This window comes from Primulina tabacum, chromosome 12 (assembly GCF_025594145.1).
Source record: "Primulina tabacum isolate GXHZ01 chromosome 12, ASM2559414v2, whole genome shotgun sequence".
NCBI classification, from domain to species: domain Eukaryota; kingdom Viridiplantae; phylum Streptophyta; class Magnoliopsida; order Lamiales; family Gesneriaceae; genus Primulina; species Primulina tabacum.
The window spans coordinates 23,521,494-23,541,802 of record NC_134561.1 but is presented as its reverse complement, the minus strand read 5'-3'; the positions used below and the strand labels follow the sequence as shown (position 1 = coordinate 23,541,802).

At 34.9% G+C, this 20,309-nt stretch overlaps 1 protein-coding gene and 1 long non-coding RNA gene across 3 annotated transcripts; one reads left to right on the top strand and one right to left on the bottom strand.

The window, feature by feature from the left end:
• The first annotated feature begins 7,297 nt into the window (after positions 1-7,297).
• LOC142521209 (putative pentatricopeptide repeat-containing protein At1g69350, mitochondrial) lies at positions 7,298-10,742 on the top strand. 2 transcript variants are annotated; one of them, XM_075624432.1, is made up of 2 exons: positions 7,298-8,577; positions 8,656-10,742. In XM_075624432.1, the coding sequence occupies exons 1-2, from the start codon at positions 7,530-7,532 to the stop codon at positions 9,774-9,776; spliced, it is 2,169 nt and encodes a 722-aa protein (XP_075480547.1). In that variant the 5' UTR covers positions 7,298-7,529; the 3' UTR covers positions 9,777-10,742. The 2 variants fall into 2 exon arrangements, with proteins under 2 accessions (XP_075480547.1, XP_075480546.1); XM_075624431.1 differs by having other exon boundaries at positions 7,298-10,742.
• Positions 10,743-11,472: 730 nt separating this feature from the next.
• Positions 11,473-14,839, bottom strand: LOC142520838 (uncharacterized). Its single transcript, XR_012814006.1, has 2 exons — positions 13,344-14,839; positions 11,473-12,068 (listed from the first exon to the last, which is right to left on the bottom strand). It is a non-coding gene; the product is annotated as an uncharacterized LOC142520838 (long non-coding RNA).
• Between the last annotated feature and the right edge of the window lie 5,470 nt (positions 14,840-20,309).

Genomic DNA, 20,309 nt, shown 5'->3' with positions numbered 1-20,309 from the left:
AAAAATATCATGAGTCTGGCGTAACGTAAAAATATCATGTCATGAGTAATTATAATACGTGCATAACTGAACTGAAAATCATAAGTAAAATGTTGCTCGATAGAGCCCTGTCATGAAATAACATGTCATAATTTTCTGTTGAGAATACGTTCTACGTAAGTGGCCCCCGAACTAAACTGAATCGTCTGATCAGACTAAACCACAGTATACTGGGCGGTAGAGATCTACCAATACATGAACATGAACTGAACCGGTCAGTGACCAACAGATGAAGTAATAATCCCATGATAAGCTGCTATCCCATGAAGTGAGGTGGTCACAAGCAATATCGCATATATCTCAAAAATAAACTTTTATATTTTTGCACGTAATATAATTAAATAACATAATTAAATATCCTGTATTATTTTACCAAATGGGTTGGATCGTTCACAGGCTCGCTGCGACCTAAATCTAACATGAGAAACATGCAAATAACTTAACTTGCCCAAAACTTCGTAATTGAATCCAAAAAAAAAAAAACGAGACAATTACGCCCAATGATTTAGTATTTAATCATGACTCCGTGTCAAACCGAACCAACACCGAACCATCATTTAGTCATGATTAAAATACACTTAAAATGATGAAATAATGCTCCTAAAATTTCAGTACTTCGAAATTAGTGGAATGGAGGCCAAAAACATGAAACGCTCTTTCGAGAGTCACTTTGGCACATTGCACCGTAAATTCTCGTACGACCTCTAAACCTGACCAAATCATGAACGGCCAAAAACATGACCTTCCTAACTCAATGAGGTATTGTTCAGTCCAAGTCCATAGGCTAAAAGCCAAACAAGAACTCGAAACACACCTCTGAACCGTGGGTACAGTTGCTGTAAAAAATACAGCAGCTGTTGGTGCATTTCCTTGCGTCGTTTGCAAGTCTAATGGCCATTGGGGCTTGCACCACCGACCAGAGCCTCTTACCAACATCCTTGGGTGTGGTTTGAACCATGTCTAAGGGCCCTAGGCCAGCCACAACTCAAACAACACCAGCAACAACTCGAAGCTCCCACCCGAGAACGCATATGCACGCGTGGGGTTTCTCTCTTGTTCTTGCTGTCACGGACCATTCTGGTGGCCATTTGATTGACCATGGCATGATCTAGACATCAAGAGGTATGGTATGAACCGTGGCTAAGGGCTAAAAAGCCAACCAAGATCCATACCACCCCTAGAATTCGAAACATACACATGCAGCAAATGAAGGGATCGAAGGGGGTTTGTCTTGTTTTGTTTGAAAACCGATGCAACCATGGACCAAGCTTTGAAAGGCCGACTTGGTCTCGTCTTAGACATAACAAGGAGTTGTTATAACCATGGCTATAGCCCTTAGGGCAGCCAAGATCAGAATCATTCCCCTTGACAGCAAAACCGAGCATTCGAACTCAAAAAGACTTTATGGAAGAGTTGCTGTATTTTCTCAATTCCAGCGGGCATGGGGCTTGAACTAATGGACCAACGTGATCCCGACACACCCTAGTACGTGCCTAGGTGCAGCCTTGGGAGCCTAGGGTGGAGCCAACCACCTGTAAATACCAAAAACAACAAGACCGTGAAGCATGAAAAAAGAGGCCGAAAATCTGCACTTCATTTTCGAAAAAGCTGTCATGAAATTTCGGTTTTTGGCTATCAAACCATGATCATGTAATGTTTAAAAATCATATTATGACTTGATTGAAGAGTGAAAGGAAATATAAGCATGCCTGGATTTGTTTTGAACGAAAAACAAATGAAAACAACGACGCGGCGCGGAGGAGACGGAGGGTTCTTCTTTCCTACTCGATTTTCTCTCTTGTTTCTTGCTAGGAGTCTCACGATTTTTCTCTCTAGTATGCTCTGAATTTTCGAAATAATGGAGAGGGAGAGAATGGCTAGGAGTGAAGGGAAAGTCTACAAATAAAATGGGATAAAATGGCAAGGTCAATCTTTCTTTCCTAGAGTTGAGAGATAATGGGAATGATTTGATAACAAAAGATATTGAGGGATAATTTACTAGGGGAATGGCCGATTCTTGTTATTCAAAATAGGGTAGAAAATTTTTTACTTAATAATTTACTTGGTGATAAAAAGGATAGGGATTTTCTATCAAAAATGGTTAAGGAAGGGATCAAGAGAAATGAGTTGTCAATTATTTAAATCTAGAAAAGAGTGATGGCCGATTTTATCATTTAAAAAGAAGAGAAATATTGCTAGATAAACACTGTAGAAATATTGCTTAAATATTAATTAGTGGTGAATAAAATTTAGGGAATTATCTATCATGAATGGATAGGGAAAGATATCAAAGTTTGAGGGTTGACAAATTAAATCCTTAAAAGTGAAGTGGTCGAAAATTAAGATAATGGGAGGGAGAATATTTCTTAAATATTTTATTTTAAATCTTTAGAGTTTTATCTACCCATTAAATAATTTAGTGAGTTAATAAATTAATTATTGAACTTATTTACTACTTACCTCAAATTACTTAAATAATTCCCTAAACATTCTTTTACATTAAATTAACTTATTATTTGTCTTAAATAAATTCTGGGACTGTTTTCTTAATGTTAAATTTATCTCATTACTCCAACTCCAGTCCGGCCTCACTTAATTAACTGAAAGATAACAATTAAACTACTGCACAAAAGAATTAAATTTAAAGAAAAAAATTTAAATCCTCATGCAATAAAAATCATTTTAATTTAAATATTATAAATTATGCATGGCTTATACCTGATTTACGGGTTCTACAGTTCCTAAGGGCTTCACGGATCCAGTAGGGTGCCTAAGGAGGTTGGTCAGGGTTTGGTCCAGCATGGCTCGAGGAAATCGAGACATGGCTCGGGTGGAACTTTCAAGGGTCAAGTTAGGGTTTCTAGTGGTTAAACAATTCAAAACACGGCTCCCGGGGGTCAATTCCTAGTCCACGAGGGCTAAAATAATATAAAAAACTAAGTTTTAAATTTATAAATTTTATATTAAAGTTTGGAATTTTTCGGGATTAAAACGTCTTCAAAACGACTAATTACGAAAAAATTAAAAAGCTTAGTGTTTAAGCTAAATAAAATTATGGAAATTTTAATTTAGGCTTAAATAATTATTCGAGACGTGTTATATTCAAGGACATTAAGATAAATTCAAAAACGTGAAATTTTACGTCTAGGGGTAAAACGGTCTTATTACACCTGGAAAAATTAGAAAACGTCATGGCAGTGCTCTAATTGCCGTTTTATATGTTAATATGATTATTTTAAATGTTCATGGATACGTATATGTTAAAATGTTATTTTTTAAAACAATCATGGATTTTTATGATTTAATTATGGATATTTAAAAATATGTTGCATGCTTGGTTTAAAAGAAAAACGATATTATTATGCATGTTTTTATTAAGTGATGGAAATATGATATGTTGAAGGACGTTAAGGGATTGTGACTAAATACGATGATATGTTGGAAATATCGTGAGGGTTATGGTCCCAGTGGGAGCCCGACGATCGTGTTTCCGTTGATACGAATACGAATACGTTAATATGTTGATATATTGGCCAAGGCTCAGTTGACCGGTGAGAGTGTTGCTGATGTCCCCGGCGCCCAATACTGTGGTTTTTTGTTGATGGATCCATCGCCCAATACGAATATGAATACGAGTCACAATCACGATCTGAATTCAACAAACATGAATTTGATTATGAATATGAATACGAATATGGATATGAATATGTTAAATGGATATGAAAAAGTTAAAATGAATATGAATATGTTGATATGAAAATGTTTATATTCAAGTTTATGCATTATTATGAAAATGTTATTTTAAGTACAAGTATTTTTCATTGTTGTATGTGCTCTATATACGTATTATTTGTTATCAAGGATATGACGTGTTGAGTCTTTAGATTCATTAGGTGTGTTTGATGCAGGTGAGTTTGTTGGAGGTCTTGATGGTTGACCTGACTGGACTGAAGGTGCACATAACCCGAGGATCAGCGCTTCTACTTTCCGCATTTAAGTTTATGAGTTACGTTAAAAGATTTTTAAGACTATTTATTTATGTTTTTGAGAGATTTTTGAGAGGTTTAGTATGTGCTACACTTTTCAAATTTATGGCTTTTTAGGTTTGGTAAAACGTTTGATGATTTCATGTTTTGACTATTTTCTTTGGGATTTTCAAATACTAGTTGGTGGTTTTATTTTAAAAATGGTGCAAAAATATTTTATACAAACTTTCATGATTCGGCCGATGCTATGTGATGTTATTAAAAAAAAATTAGTACATTTTAAGAAAAAGAATAAGCAGACGTTTCAAGGGAGTCATCATTGAGCTACAATAACTCGATTCTTGAAATATTGAATATCGACGAATTAAATCGAGTTGGTTTTCAAACGAAGCGAAAGACACTCAAAATAATCTTTCGTAGAAACCGATTAAACATTTTGTAATACATTTAAAAATATATGCAAGATGAATGAGTAAAAATATTTTGGTTGAAGGATTTTATCAAACACTTGGTATACAGTATTTTGGTATTTGAAGAACACATAAAATGCTTCAACAATGCACTTTTAAAAACAGCGGAAATAATAAGTAAATGCGATAAATAAATAGACATAAATTTGTTTATGGATATTTGGAGATTAACAACTCCTACGTCACCCCTTCTTTCCCTTGGAAATGATCCACTAGGAGACTTTGATTTATACAATACCTTGTACAAACCCATTTTAACTTAGGACTTATCTCTTGTCTAATTGAATCTCTTAGCGCACTTTCGATTGTATGCCGCAACAGCACAATCCACATCATAATGTTTAACGTCTCTTATGCCAAGATTACGAACACAATCTTTAATGTCTTTGTGTGAAGACTCACTCAACTAAAATTTGAAGTTCAACTCTCTTGTATATGTGTGAATGATTGTGTGTGAGGAATTTATCATTTAAAGTGTACATCTTAAATGTTTCATCACACGAGCACTTGTGCTCTCAAATAGCAGATTTCTTCCTGCTAGCTGCCCATGCTTTGAATCCCCTTCAAAAACTCTTGTGACTTTCAAGATGTTGTATTTATAAGCTCTAACAATGATATATACGTTAAACACAAGAATATGACCGTTTGGAAAGTTTTTGTAATGTTTCTGAAATTGCAACGGTCAAATTCACCTTGCTGGACATTTTCCCGAGCTTAAACTGGTCGTTCAGCTGTTGGTCAACGGTTGGTCAGCGGTTCAAACTGGTCAGAGGTTGATCAGCGGTTCAAACTGATCAGTGATTGGTCAGCGGTTCAAAATGGTCAGCAATTCAAACTGGTCAGTGGTTCAAACTGGTCAGCAGTTCAATCTGGTCAGCATCTCAACCACAGCTCAATTGGTGTGTTGTGCAGAAACAATAGTTTCATCACTATTTATCAGCATCTTAAGCTTTGATTCAGACTTATACTTCTCATGATGATTTGTAGATCATCGTCTTATCTTTCCAACGCATACTTAATCGCTTCATTTCAATAGCCGAGCTGAGAGATATAGTCAAAATACCGCAACTATTCATACCCAACTGATTGCTGTTTTCGTGCAATTATTTTGGTAATTCAGCAACCGGTTTGACCTAGATACCATTCGATTTTCCCAAACTTACGTGCAATACGACTTGTTCTAAATTAAATTTTCTGATAAGCCAAGTTGACGGAATGTCATTTGAATCATCTAGCTGAGAGATATCAATAAAAAACTGAAGCTCGCCAGAAATTCAGTTTGGCTAAATTCATTTTCAGTTTCCATCTTGTGTTTGCAACTTCATACGTGAGTAAATATGTTAGAAATATAATAACAAGTTTTGTTAATATTAAAATCAAGATTGTGAACATTCAATTTTCCAACAACACTCATTGTTTTGTTGTATGCTGATGATCATATATTCATGGATAATGATAATGTCATGTTCGAAAATTTTAAAATGTCTATGATAGTTGAGTTTGATACGTCGGATCTTGACAAGATGCATTATTTTTCTTGATATTGAAGTAGTTCAATCTACTTATGGGATTTTTGTTTCCAAAAAGAAATATGTACAAAAAAATCCGTGCAGATTTAAGATGGAGATATGCAATTATGCAAGCACTCCCGTAGAGCGTGGTTTGATGTTAACCAAATATTATAAAGGAAAAAAGATTGACAACATACTTTACAAGAAAGTTATTGGAAGCTTAATGTATTTGATACCAATTAGGACGTACATTATGTATTCTTTTAGTCTCATAAGCAGATACATGGAGAATCTTACATAAATGCATCTTTTAGATATAGATAAACAGTTTTAAAATGCTCTTCACCAACTTGTTTATCTCAGTGTCTACCGTTGAAATGACACTCAATTAATTTAAGCAAAATATTAATTTTATGAATTTCTACAGAAGTAAATGATCAATAAATCCTCATCTAATAATTAAATATGTGTTCAGTCTCTGTTAAACCGATTTTTTTTCCAGTTTCTGTCTAACCCAAAAAATGGTTCCGCATTCTCTAGGCCCATGTATTTTTTCAGATGAAATTCAGTACAAAACATTGAAAATCTTGAATAAATATATGATATTTTAGAACTGTATGTCTAGATCTGACACTAATATTTTATTTTTAAGTACCCAAACATGTATAATAAATTTTGATATTAACGAGAAGTCTTTTTCGCATGAAAATTTGATACAAAACATTTAAAATCTAGTATTGATATATGATATTTGAATACTAAATGTTTCAAATCTGATACTAATATATGATTTTTGAGTACACAAACATGTATACAAATTTTGATATTAATGATACATGTCAATTTCAAATCAAAATTGGCACAAAACATTAAATATGTGGTACTAATATATGATATTTCATTATAAACTTTTTAAAATGAAATATTAATATATGATATTTGAGCACACAAACAAGTTTAGTATGTATTTATATTAATATAGTTGTTCTAATTTTATATTCAACTTTTTATCTTTTATATCAAATCTAAAACAATTTCTTCTCAATATCACGTGAGATTTTGTTTTTTAACCTCGATCAACTATTTACTTAAGAAAATAACATCCCCATGTCTACTTGTCAAGTATTTAAATACACATAAAAAATTTATTTTTTTAATTAAATAATTGACCAAATTTTTTTACAAAATTTTCTATTATCATATATGTTTTTTAGATTTTCAATCTTCTGTACCGAATTTAAAAACAACTGCCCCTTCGTACTGAAAAAGAAAATATTTGATTCAATTCACATTACTATTGAGTATTCTGCTAAAAAAGGTGGCAAAACTTTCTTTAAATTCAGTGTTCGGTCTCATGATGTGCAGCTTGTTGGCGCACAAGATCCACCGAGTACCAACACAGGCAAATCTTAATCTATCTACCGGCTAACGTTTCTGGGGCGAACTGCGAAATCCAAGATTCTAATGACGTCTTAGAAAATGGCGGAATAAGCTCAATGTGAACGGGGGAAATCAGCCCAAGAATGACTCTGTACATGCCCCTCTTCAGAGCCTGCACAACGTTTAGAACGCTGACTCTACTGCACGCTCATCTCATAGTGATCGGACTCCAAAAGGACCCTCTCGCATCGACCAAGCTTATTGAATCATACTCACAGATAGGTCACGTCGAACCTTCAAGAATGATCTTTGACGCCTTTCAAAGCCCGGATTCCTTCATGTGGGGCGTGATCATCAAATGCCATGTTTGGAATGGGCTGTTTAGAGAAGCAATTTATATGTACCAGAATATGTTGTATAATTTAAAGGAGTTAAATAAGTTCATTTTCCCACCAGTTTTGAGGGCTTGCTCTGCAATCAATGGTTTAGCGATGGGAACGAAGGTTCATGCGAGGGTTATAAAATCCGGGTTTGATTCTGATACTTTTGTGGAGACCTCATTGCTGGGTATGTATGGTGAAGTTGGTCGTTTATGCAATGCAAAGAAAGTGTTCGATGAAATGTCTATTAGAGATATGGTTTCTTGGAGTTCAATGATATCCAGCTATGTTCAGCAAGGAAAGGGAAGTGAAGGGTTGGAAATATTCCGGGAAATGGTAAGAGAAGGTGTGGAAATTGACCATGTCAGTTTGCTTAGCGCAGTTGAGGCTTCTGGAGACTTGGATTTGTGGAGAGTTGGAAAATCGGTCCACAGTTATGTGGTAAGAAGGAACATTGATCATGAAGCATTGTGGAGTTGTCTTGTTGCGATGTATGGAAAGTTTGGTGACTTGTGTACTGCAGAAAGGCTTTTCTTTACTGGTGTTTATGAGACTGTGTTTTCGTGGACAACCATGATTTCTTGCTATAATCAAAATGGATACTGTCGAGAAGCGGTAGGGATGCTTATTGAGATGCAAGAATACGATGTTGAAGCTAATAGTGTCACGTTGATGACCGTTGTTTGTTCTTGTGCTCGGTTGCAATGGTTAAATGAAGGGAAAGCTGTGCATGCATATGTTATAAGGCACCATGTTGACCTCGATAGAGATTATCTTAGATTGGCATTGATTGATTTGTATGCTAATTGTGGTAAGTTAAACTACAGCCATCTGATATTTGATACGTCTGAAGATAGTGATATAGTTTCTTGGAATATCCTCATATCAGGTTATGTTCGGGAACAGATGGCTGAAGAGGCTCTTTCATTGTTTGTTCAATTGTTGATTCAAGGGATACAGCCAGATTCCTTTACCTTGTCCAGTGCCATATCTGCCTGTGGAATTATAGGGCTTTCTGAATTGGGATGTCAAATACATTGTTTTGTCATCAAGAAATACCTCCCTACCGAGTTTATAAAAAATGCCTTAATTGATACTTACGCAAAATGTGGATTTATAAAATCAGCCTGTAGGATATTTCATGAGGACCGACAAGAAAGTGTTGTAACATGGAATTGTATGATGTGTGGATTCTCTCAAAATGGTTACTCAGAAGAAGCTATCTGCCTTTTTAATGAAATGTACTCGAAATACCTTGATATAGATGAAATAACCTTTTTGAGTGTAATTCAAGCTTGTGGGAATTCAGGGCTTATTGACAAGGGAAAATGGATTCACCATAAGCTGATTACTTTTGGTGTGAAGAAAGATATGTACATTGATACTGCTTTGACTAACATGTATGCTAGATGTGGAAACCTCCAGATGGCTCGAAAAGTTTTCAATAACATGACAGAACGAAGCATTGTGTCATGGAGCACGATGATTGGGGGTTATGCAATTCATGGTCATATTGATGATTCTATCTCTCTCTTCAAGGAGATGATAAGATTAGGAATAAAACCAAATGATATAACTTTCATGAATATCATATCAGCTTGTAGCCATGCTGGATATGTCAAAGAAGGGAAGTTTTACTTTAACTCAATGATTCGGGATTTTGGCATAGAGCCCAATTCTGAGCATTATGCATGCTTGGTCGATCTGCTTAGCCGAGCTGGTGATCTAAATGGTGCATATGAAGTCATAAATTCGATGCCGTTCCCTGCTGATGCTAGTGTTTGGGGTGCATTGGTGAATGGGTGCAGAATCCACCAAAGAATGGATTTCATGGCGAGCATTCGGATAGACCTTGTAAATATGAATGCTGATGATTCTGGATATTTTACCCTTTTATCTAATGTATATGCTGGAGGAGGGAAATGGAATGAATTTAGGACGGTGAGATCCAAGATGAGACAAATGGGTTTAAAAAAGGTACATGGATATAGTAGGATTCACAATGAGTAGTTTTTGGTTTTCTTTTAGGTAAAATGGAATTTTCTTGAAAAACAAGGGAAAGGACATTGAAATGGAGAGTGAGCCGAATCTCTCGAGACAACAAGTACAACGTGATTTCACAATGTCCGAGTGGTACAATCACGGTAGCTCATATTACCCAACCAGACAACAAGCACAATGTGATTTCACAAGGTTCGAGTGGTACAATCACGGTAGCTCATATTACCCAACTTTAGACACTGAACACAAATATGGACATCCAATCCTATCTAATCCGCAGTCGTGCTGTCCCGTAATCATCAATCGAATCCCATTTCCCTTCTCGTATGCTCTGTTCAGACAGTCTGAATCTGAGGTTTTAATTGATTCTATAGGGTCTTAACAAGAGAATTCCTATCAATTCAAAAAATAAAAGAGGTGACAATGTAAACTAGCAACAGCAGCAGAGCTACCACTCTCGACTGAACTGAGGTGGTGGAGGATCTTGTGCGTGTAGGAGAAATCGACCAAGCAATTTCGATTCTTGAACCTATTGTCACCAGCCTTAAAAAGATATCGGAAAACATGAATTCCAGAATGTTAGCAGCTCATCTACTTCCAAAGCCGTTCAGTTATACGCAGCAGTTCAAGGCTTGTACAAGCTATATTCCCCCAAAGGCATCTCTCTCAGGGCCGATCAAGTTCTCTCCCGTCCTCTACAAATCATACAACGAAAAGGGTGGTTAGTATTTTTTTTGTTAGTGAAGTTTTGTTTGTTCATGCAATTTAGAAATTTTTTTGGAAGAATTTTTTAGACGAGGTTCAAGAATAGTATTGCTTTTATTTGTTAATTTCTTTGATTTTGTGTATTCAGGGTGAGTGAAGAAGACGTGGGATTTGTTTCTTTTTGTAGTTGTACAAGCATTTGGTAGGAACGCAATCAAAATAAGTACACCTCAAATTGTTTTGTTTCGTGCTATTCGAATCTTCAAATAGATGACTGATAAAGTAAGAACTTTTGGTTTCTTGGACCTTATGTATTGATGGACTAACTTTTTGGTATTGACTATCCATAAACTCGATCCATATTTTCTTGCGATGTAAATTCTCGAATAAAATTAAATCTTTTATGCTCGAATAAATCATAAGTATATGAGTCAAGTTATAAGATAATGTCTGAAGTACATATATCATCCCACAAAGATCGTGTTCCACAATTGTTATTTTCAGAAATTAATTTTAATAGAGTATAAACAATAATTTGGATTATAATTTATTCTCATTTCAAAGTAAAATATACTTCATATATTAAATAAAAAAATTTGATATAAAAATAAATTTTAAGAATCAATTTAAAACGAATTTTTTGGGAATTTCGGTTTATCTATCCTTTACTAGTTTATATAATTAAACTCAACTTTCGTTCAGGCTTTTGACACAATTTCTTAAATTATCAACATTATATCTAAAGATATATTAAAATAACTTGACACAATGAAATAATTAAACGGCTTTAACTATTTATCAAATGTGAGTTGCATACATGATCTATGAAATCCCATAGCTTTCAACATGTTGAACTATGGTCTATCAATTATTATTCAATTTCATATATCTATGTAAATTGTAAATCCACGGATTGTCCAATTGCAAACTATTCTTTCGACTTCATTCAATATAAAATATTATCGAAATTAGCTAAACTTCAATAATTAAAAGAAAAACATTAACAAAATCAAGCACAACTTAAAAGTAGAATGTTTATTTATATAAAACAATGTCCATGAGTAGGATCCCCTTAAATCCCAACAAATAAGATGTTTATCTAGTAACGACATAATAAAATCTCAAAATAATAATTAAACAAAAATTATTAATCTAGAAATACTAAAAGAAATTAAGAAGAAAAAGAACACTGCGTGAAAATCTCGAGTTTTACTCTTGCCTCCTCGACTCCAAGCATCTTTTGCTCCATTTTTCCTTGTTGCTGCTGCCAAAGTAATAGAATCATCCTCCAAAACGCGTGCTAAGGTTTTTAAATAGGTAGTCATCAAGAAAGTTGGGAAGAAATCACACACAATTTTTTCCTTTTTGATCGCGTTGAGGCGGGTAAGTTCATCCACCCAAGCTCAATTTATGAGCAAACATATTTTTTCCGCGTGACTCAGGCGCACTAGGGAGGTTGAAATTGCTCACCCAACGTGTTATGGTCGTTGCTTTAATTTTTTCCTTCTTATGCGCGTCGAGAAGGGTAAGTTTGACCGCCCTATCGCGCACTCCTCAAATTTCAACTCTTACACCCATCTTTCTTGATTTGATCGCCTATAATTCAATCCAAACACATGAGGAACAATACTATGGAGAATATTTAGTAAACACAACTAAATGAAGACACAACATAAATGGAACATGCATGAATGAGACTCAAAATGACACAATAAAACACTTGAAAACACGTCAACCTCTCCATACCAACCTTTTGCTCGCCCTCGGGTAAAATAGGTTACATAACATAACACAACAAAACAAAAATTTAGCTCAATGGTACATTTATGGTTCATCGCGATGCCTTAACGAATACCGAAGATATCTCTCATCCATCAACACACAATGTCAGTGTTCGCACACCCCTTAAGTTTACACACTATAATCTTTTTCATGGAATTTAAGTGTATGTGTGTGCAATGTTTGTTCAAGGATCAGACATTTCAAATAGGTTCATTCTCAAAACTATGAGAGACTTCAATTGACATGTTGGTGACAATTTCCCCCCACTACATCCCTTTTTCACTAATTACCAACAAGCAGGCACAAATCATCAGGACTTTTCAAGCGCTAATTAGGGCTTTGTGTATGTAAGGTTACCAAAGGAAAGATAAGATGAGAGAGTACAATGATACATCAATTTGTGCACATTGAGATTTATTTAATCTGATTTTCTTCAACTCCATACATTCTCCTCTTTTTAGCCTAGAAATAAGATTTCATTCCTTTATTTGACACCCCACGCCTTACATCTCCTTTTCCCAAAGTTCTTTTTTCAAGAAACTTGGTTTTTTCACAAGTACAATATTTCAAGTGTACTCCCTTAGGTCTACAGAATATGCCATGGGTTTCATTCATTCTAAGAGGTGCAACTATAAAGCTTGATGTGTAGGTGAATTGCATCAAATGATATTTGCTTTGTAGGCTCAATACAATTCATAGGCTCAAGAAAGATTTGCCTAACTCCTTATCATGCCGCTGGTAAGTGCGTGTGTCAAGTGACATATTCAAGGTCAATTCACACTATGTCTTTCAAATTCAACACAATTTTTTTTTTCAAATTTCACTAAATAATGCAATCCCCTATTGCCAACACACGTGCCTAAAAGATTGATCAACCAATTAAAATTTTCATGTTTCAACCATATGGATGTGCTAGCAAATGAAGTAACGCAAATGAATACGTAAATATATTATTAAATCAATATCATCATTGGCTACCAATTACCATTCCTAGTGCCACAAGTTAAATTTTCATCTGACACTTCAAACACACCAATGCAATTATGAAACAATATAGATCAATGCAGAACATAAATAAACTATCCCCACCTTATACTAAAGTCATGTAATGTCTCCATTGCAATAAACAATAGACTGGACCACATGAAAAACATAGAAACAATGAGACACAAAAAGCAAAATACAAAAGGATAATAAATAAAAGAAAATGAAAGAAAACTCCCCCTCTCAAGGCGGGTCCTCCTCTAGTTCCCGTGGTGGTACTCCCGCTCCCTGCTCCTGTGGGAAAGCATATTGAAACTGGAATGGTGGAGGGAATGTCGACGGCAGTGTGTAAGTCGAGGGATCAAGGCTCATCTGTGTGGCCATTCCTCGTAGCAGTGCATCCATAAAGTTCTGATAGGCGCTGCTAACAGACTGCTAATGTGTCTGGTAGTGTGCCTTAGAACAAAACTCATCAACTCGTCACCTACGGTACGATGGCAGGGCTGGGTATGTGGTGGTGGTGGTGGTGGTGCGTGAAAGCTTGTTCCCACCCCAGTCGATTCACACTTTGAAAAGTCTGTTAGACTCTTATCAAACTTTGTCTTCCAACATGCATCATCAATTGCTGCATAGGCTGCAATCATTCTTTGTGTTCTTGCGCAAAAACCCAAGAAAAAGTGCACAACTCAGTTATAATCATAGAGAAATACAATGTCTGGTTGCAGTTGTTGATGCTTAAGTTGATTTGCGAGAAAATCAGCCCCCCTACATTAATATGAATGTTCTGCACCAACACCTATAACACCACTGCGCTATCCTTTTGCACTTCACTCATATGCCCTACCGACATCATCCTCTTTTATAAGAATTCATACCACAATGAGGGATCAACCTTCAAAAATTTTTCTCCAAAACATGTGTATGTGTCAAACACCTTCGAAGTCGTACCCAGATAACAAAGAGTATTTACAATCAAATTATAATCCAGGTTGGCTATCAAGGCCTCAAATCTAGAATCGTCCCCCGGTGACGTACCTGACAACTCATTAATTGCTGGTGAATCATATGACACTAATTGTTCTCACCCATGACTTTCTATCCCTACTTCGGTAGCATTGGCATAAAATTCAAGAAGAAATGGGATAATTGTTGCCTTTGGTGGTGCACAAAATCGTACCGACCCTCTATTTTTTTTTTATCTGAATCGGAATATTGAGTATCTATGCTGAGAAAAATCAAATCCACACTCCAGAATGGGGCATTTATTTATTTTTTCATGGTCATATCTTTCCCTAGCTACCTCGTTGACAAATCTACCCGAAAGATTGGACGAGGAGGAAAAAGGGTAGGCTACCTTTGTTCACTTTTGTCTCATATATGAAGAACAAACCTCAGCATTCGGAACGTGGTCAGAAAATGCTTTGAAATTGGCTGGAGAATATTTGAAATCGAGTGGAATTGTGACTTGAATGCGATGTGCACCTTGGATGGTAAGAGAAAATCGATTGTTGGCCTAAAAAATGAAGGAGAAAAGACAAGGGAAACACTAAAATCAGAGGAGGGGTGAAAATTTTCTAAGGAAGAGTAGGGTTTGCGTGAGAGAAGAAGAATGGAAGGAGAGGGACTAAAACAATTTTGGGGCATGCTATAAAAACAATTTCGAGGGTGTGTTTGGATGATTTGATTAAATAAAGATAGATGAATAATCACATATTTATCTAATATTTGGTTAAACTTTTAAGATATATTAATAATCATTTTGACGCGATTTACGGCCTAATTTTATGATTAATTATTTGATTATTAATCTAACAAATTAAGTGGGATAAGTTATCAACACACCACAAATTACATTTTTATCCTCTTATCTTTTATGAAAATAAATATTTATTAAATTCTAATTTATTGTGTTTAATGATTACCGTAATATTTTCAAATATATTTCTAACAAATATATTTAAATTAATTTTAATAAAAATAAATTATAATTGTAAATATTTAATTATCTATTTAATTATTTTAAATATATTTATAATTATTTAAAAAAATTATAATATTATAATATCACTAAACGTTATTTAACATTAAAATTAATATTCAAAATATTACTACTATTTTAATTATTAGTTATAAATATTTAATTATCTATCAAATTATTTTAAGAATATTTATAATTATTTAAAAAAACAATAATATTGTAATTATTACTAAAATTTAATTTAACATTAACATTCAAAATATTATTAAAGTAAATGTGTATTTATAAATTTATTTTTAATAAATATATTTAAATTAATTATAATAAATATAAATTATAATTATAAATATTTAATTATCTATCCAATTATTTTAAGAATATATATATAATTAGTATTTGGGGCATTTTGGTCATTATAATAAAATTTACAAAATTAATCCATCATTTTAAAATCATACCAAACACAATGTTATTTATCCCACCATACTATTAATACATATATCTCATTTTTTAATCACTCTAATTATTAATCATTTACTTATCCTATCACACGTACCAAACGGAACCCTAGCGTGCCCCTTATCCAGTTTTTATTTTCTAAAAAAGAAAAGCGCGTTGGGACAGACAAAGGTGTCAGGCCACACTATGCAGTTTTAATTATTTGGAAAGGCGAAGCACGCTGGGGTGTGCAGTTTTTAACTTTGAAAAGGTGAAGCGTGTTGGGGCGGACAAAGTTTTCCACCTTGGCGCGTTCCCTTCATAGTTTGAATTTTTTTAAATAAAATAAAATAAACTAAATAAAATGAAATACGAAGAAGGGGAAAAATTACTTCTCAATTTATAGTCTAGAGCTCGATTGTATGCCTATCTTATTGGTGACTGTCTCGGAACCAGGTGATTCCAATTTGTGGCTCTACTGCACCACCCAAATAATGCTTAAACCTCTAGGCATTGACAGTAAAGATTCCATCATTAGTGTCTTTTATTGTTATGGTAAATTTAGTTGGGAGTTGTACAGTAGAACCGCTTCACTTTCTTTGAATTCTCTATGTGTAATGACCGTGTATCGTATTATCGTAAATCATACTTTGATTATCGATAATTTATGAGATTGTCATGTTGTTAGAGAAAATATGTTTTGATAATGAAATATTGTAGTAATAGTTGAATTGTATTTGAATAAAATGCTAAAACGCAATAGAAAAATGACACATGTGACGGTTTTCAGCATAATTATCTGAGTATTAATCCAAATGAAATGAAACAAATTTCATTGAAAAGCTAATACATAGTATTAGAAATTTCATATTTTGAGTTTTGTCCAAATCCATTTGAAAAAAGGGACAAAAACATCCCAAATTGTATCGTGTGCATTGAAATTCATGCAGTGACACATTTTGGGAGAATGAGCATAACTTTCGAGTTAAATATCCAAATTGAGTGAGATTAGTGAAAAATGGAAGTCAAGACATAGATCTACAACTTTCATGTTGACCACTTTTATTAATTTGAAACCTAGCGTTCCGAACAGAACATGGCGCGCTTTGGGCGCTACTTCTTGTGCGCCCAAGCGCGACATTATCAAGAGTTGTGGACAGAACCCGGCGCGCTAAGGCGCCACTTCTTGACTTCCCTAGCGTGGCAGGATAAAATCGCTCCGGGCAGAGTTCGGCGCGCTAGGGCGCCATTTCTTTACCGCCCCAGCGTGCACACCAATATATAAATGTGATAAAAATGACTTTCACCTGCAACTTTTGAAGAATCAAGAGAGATAAACGAGAAAACCATGTTCTAGCATACGAATCTACATTGAAACATTGTCAGAACCCGAAACAAATTATATATTCGGAATCCTCGTGTCGAGAGCATCCTTTTGAGGTAAGTTTCGTTTGGTTTCAGCACCTTTATTTTTTGAATCGATGAAATGGCATGTATTTGAAGTTGATTTCAATATATGCGATAGAATTACCGAGAAGAAACTACTTTTCAAAGTCGCAATTGAATTATATTATGATTTCAATTTGATATGAATTTTCAAAGTTTCAAAGGATTTTTGGAACTTGAATTGTTGATTTTCATTGAATTCATTGAATGAAATGAAGATGTTGATTATGTAGATAGCATTTATGTACTGAAATCTTAAAGCTACATTGATTGGAAACGAAGATTTGAGGTATGTTGCACCGAGTAATATACAACAAATATCTGTGTCATATGATAAATGTCTGATTGATTTGACTGAGAATATGTGTCTATATACCTTATTTGTTGAGTTGATGTGGCATACATGGCATTCATAATTGGATATCGATGTATAACATAAATATTTTGTTAACACACATCATTTTATTCATACATCGATACATAACATGCACGTTGAGCTATGATCCTTGGATACCTTGATATGATTGGATTTGATTATGGGGTTTATAAGCACGATGTTATGTTTGGCATTATATGGCCCTTAAAACATAGTCATTGTGGCCCCAATGTGAAAGGGGATCGGTTACGGTGCCCGGTTGCGCAATGAAAGTTTTGTAAAAATGTTTTTCAACAAGAAAACAAAACCGAGCACCTGACAATATGTGTAGCAAATAACATAACACAAGGATTGATTATGGCTCCAACTAAGTTATAAATAACTTAGCTCTTGAAGGTAGACAATCTACAAGCTTCACCTTGCTTTTGGACTCCTTTATTCAAATAAGGTCCACCACTAACAAGGTAGATCCACTCTAATTTTGCACTAGAAAAATTAGAGCATTTTTCATTGAGAAGAATGTGCTTTCATCAACAAGTGAAGAAGCAAAAATGGAGGAGAATAAGCTTGCAAAATTTCGGCCATGCCAATCTAGAGAGAAGGGAGAACAACTTTTTTGGTGCTTGAAAAAGTGATTCAATGCATGAGCATGCCATGCATTGTTTTATGAAAAAGTTGTCTCCAACCTTTCACCTCTCTTGCATGACTTTTGACTTGGGCTTGTAACAATTACAAGGCCCATGGACTTTTATTTAAATATCTCAAACACATTTGAGATCATTTAAACTTTACTTGATTTTGCTCAAGCCCACTAGTTTAATAATTATTTCTAATTGGGCTCTACAAGGTCCAATGTTGTTTTATTAATTCAACACTTGAATTAATTTAATTATTTGAACTCTACTAGGCCCACTAGTGTTTAATTAATTCAACACTTGAATTAATTTAATTTAGTCCATAATAATGTTTATGAAAATCACAATTTTCAAATACTTTATTTATTTGGCCAACTTTTAATTTAGGAACACTTCCTCAAATTAAAAGTTACATTCTCCTTATAGAAGTCATACTTCTAATTTTCCTTACGCTTATAAACTCCTTTATAAGCCGTTCAACACATTGAACTATTTTACTTCTCAACGGGATCTAAAAAGTTAGCACTTGTGTGATCCTCAATGGTTCAATGATACAACTAGCCGTGAGTTCACATCTCCATGTGATTCGGGACTAAACATGTCCTTATATGAGCATACCCAATTGCTCCATTCTTACTTATCAATTCCTTGATAATAAGAACGTCAAAACTCAAGTCTGATAGTACTCAACCAATCATGTTAAACGCCTAGCAGCATCGCTTACATGATTCCCTAGGTATCAAATGATAGTGCCTGCAAGAACCATTCAATTATGGTTAGCATACAGTACTGTGATAGGCCCTCAAACTACTTGCTTGAAAATTTGCGGAAAATTAAAAATTTTCTTTTGAAAGAACTTAAATGGCCTCATTCATAAAATCACTGGTGAATCAAGTTCAATATTTCAAAATATTGCAACGGAAGAAAATCAAAGTTTTGCCAACAACAACGATTTAAAAATATCCAACAACTGATAAAAATTGTTTGCGAAGAAAATAACAACTGCTGCTCTGAGGTCCTCGGGTGCCACTACTGCCGACCCAAGCTGGCTCACTGGTCCCCGCCCTCGGCCCTGGCCTCATCAGTACCTACAACAATCAAGTCTAGTGAGCCTAAAGACTCAGCATGCATAAATCGCAGGTAACGAGTAAAAATCTGAATTTAAAATATGCATGAGATAAAATATCCTGTCCTGAGGCATACTGAAAATAATCTGTACTGAGCAATTATAATACGTGCATAACTGAACTGGAATTCACTGTAAAAATATTTGCTCCTTGGAGCCTGTACTGAAATATCTGATAAAATTTTCTGTTGAGATTATGTTTTACGCCTGTGGCCACTGCACTAAGCTGAACTGATCGGTAACTGGCTACCGGGGAGGCTGAAACTGATCTGAGCTGGCCGGTCACTGGCGACCGGGTGGTACCATACTGAACTGATCGGTCACTGGCGACCGTATAAAAATAACACTCCCACATAGTGAATGAACCACAAGCCATATCGCATAAATCTCAAAAATAATCATTTTCTATTTAATGCACGTAAAATAATTAACTGGCATAATGAAAATTCCTGTAATTTTACCAACTGGAGTGGATTGGATCGTTCCCAGGCTCGCTGCAACCTAACTGTGCCATGAAAAATATGCAATAGCTTAAACATGACCAACTATGCAATTTACGTTCAAAAGATGCGACTATGACGCCTAATGACTACGCATTTAATCATGACTCCGAGCCAACCTGAACCGACACTGAACCGACGTATAGTCATGATTAAAATACGCTGAAAAATCATAAAATAATGTTCCTAAAATGATAGGGTCGAAATCTAGGTGGAATGGAGGCCAAAACACGAAACGCTCTTTCGAGAGTCAACTTGGTACATTGCACCGTAAATTCTCGTACGACCTCAAAAATGATCCAAATGACGAACGGTCAAATACATGACCTTCCCAACTCAATGAGGCACTGTCCAGTCCAAGGCCATGGGCTAAAAGCCAACCAAGAACTCAAACAACGCTTCTGAACAGCAGCATACTTGCTGTCAAAAAAAATACAGCAGCTGCGCACTACAAGACTTGCATTGGTTTCGAGACTATCGGCCATTAGGGGCGTGAACCACCGACCAGAGACTCTTACCAACATCCCAAGGAATGATTTGAACCATGGCTAAGGGCCCTAGGCCAGACACAA

Bases quoted from the DNA above. Each gene is read 5' to 3' on its own strand.
- LOC142521209 (XM_075624431.1), top strand. From the start codon at position 7,530: ATGACTCTGTACATGCCCCTCTTCAGAGCCTGCACAACGTTTAGAACG.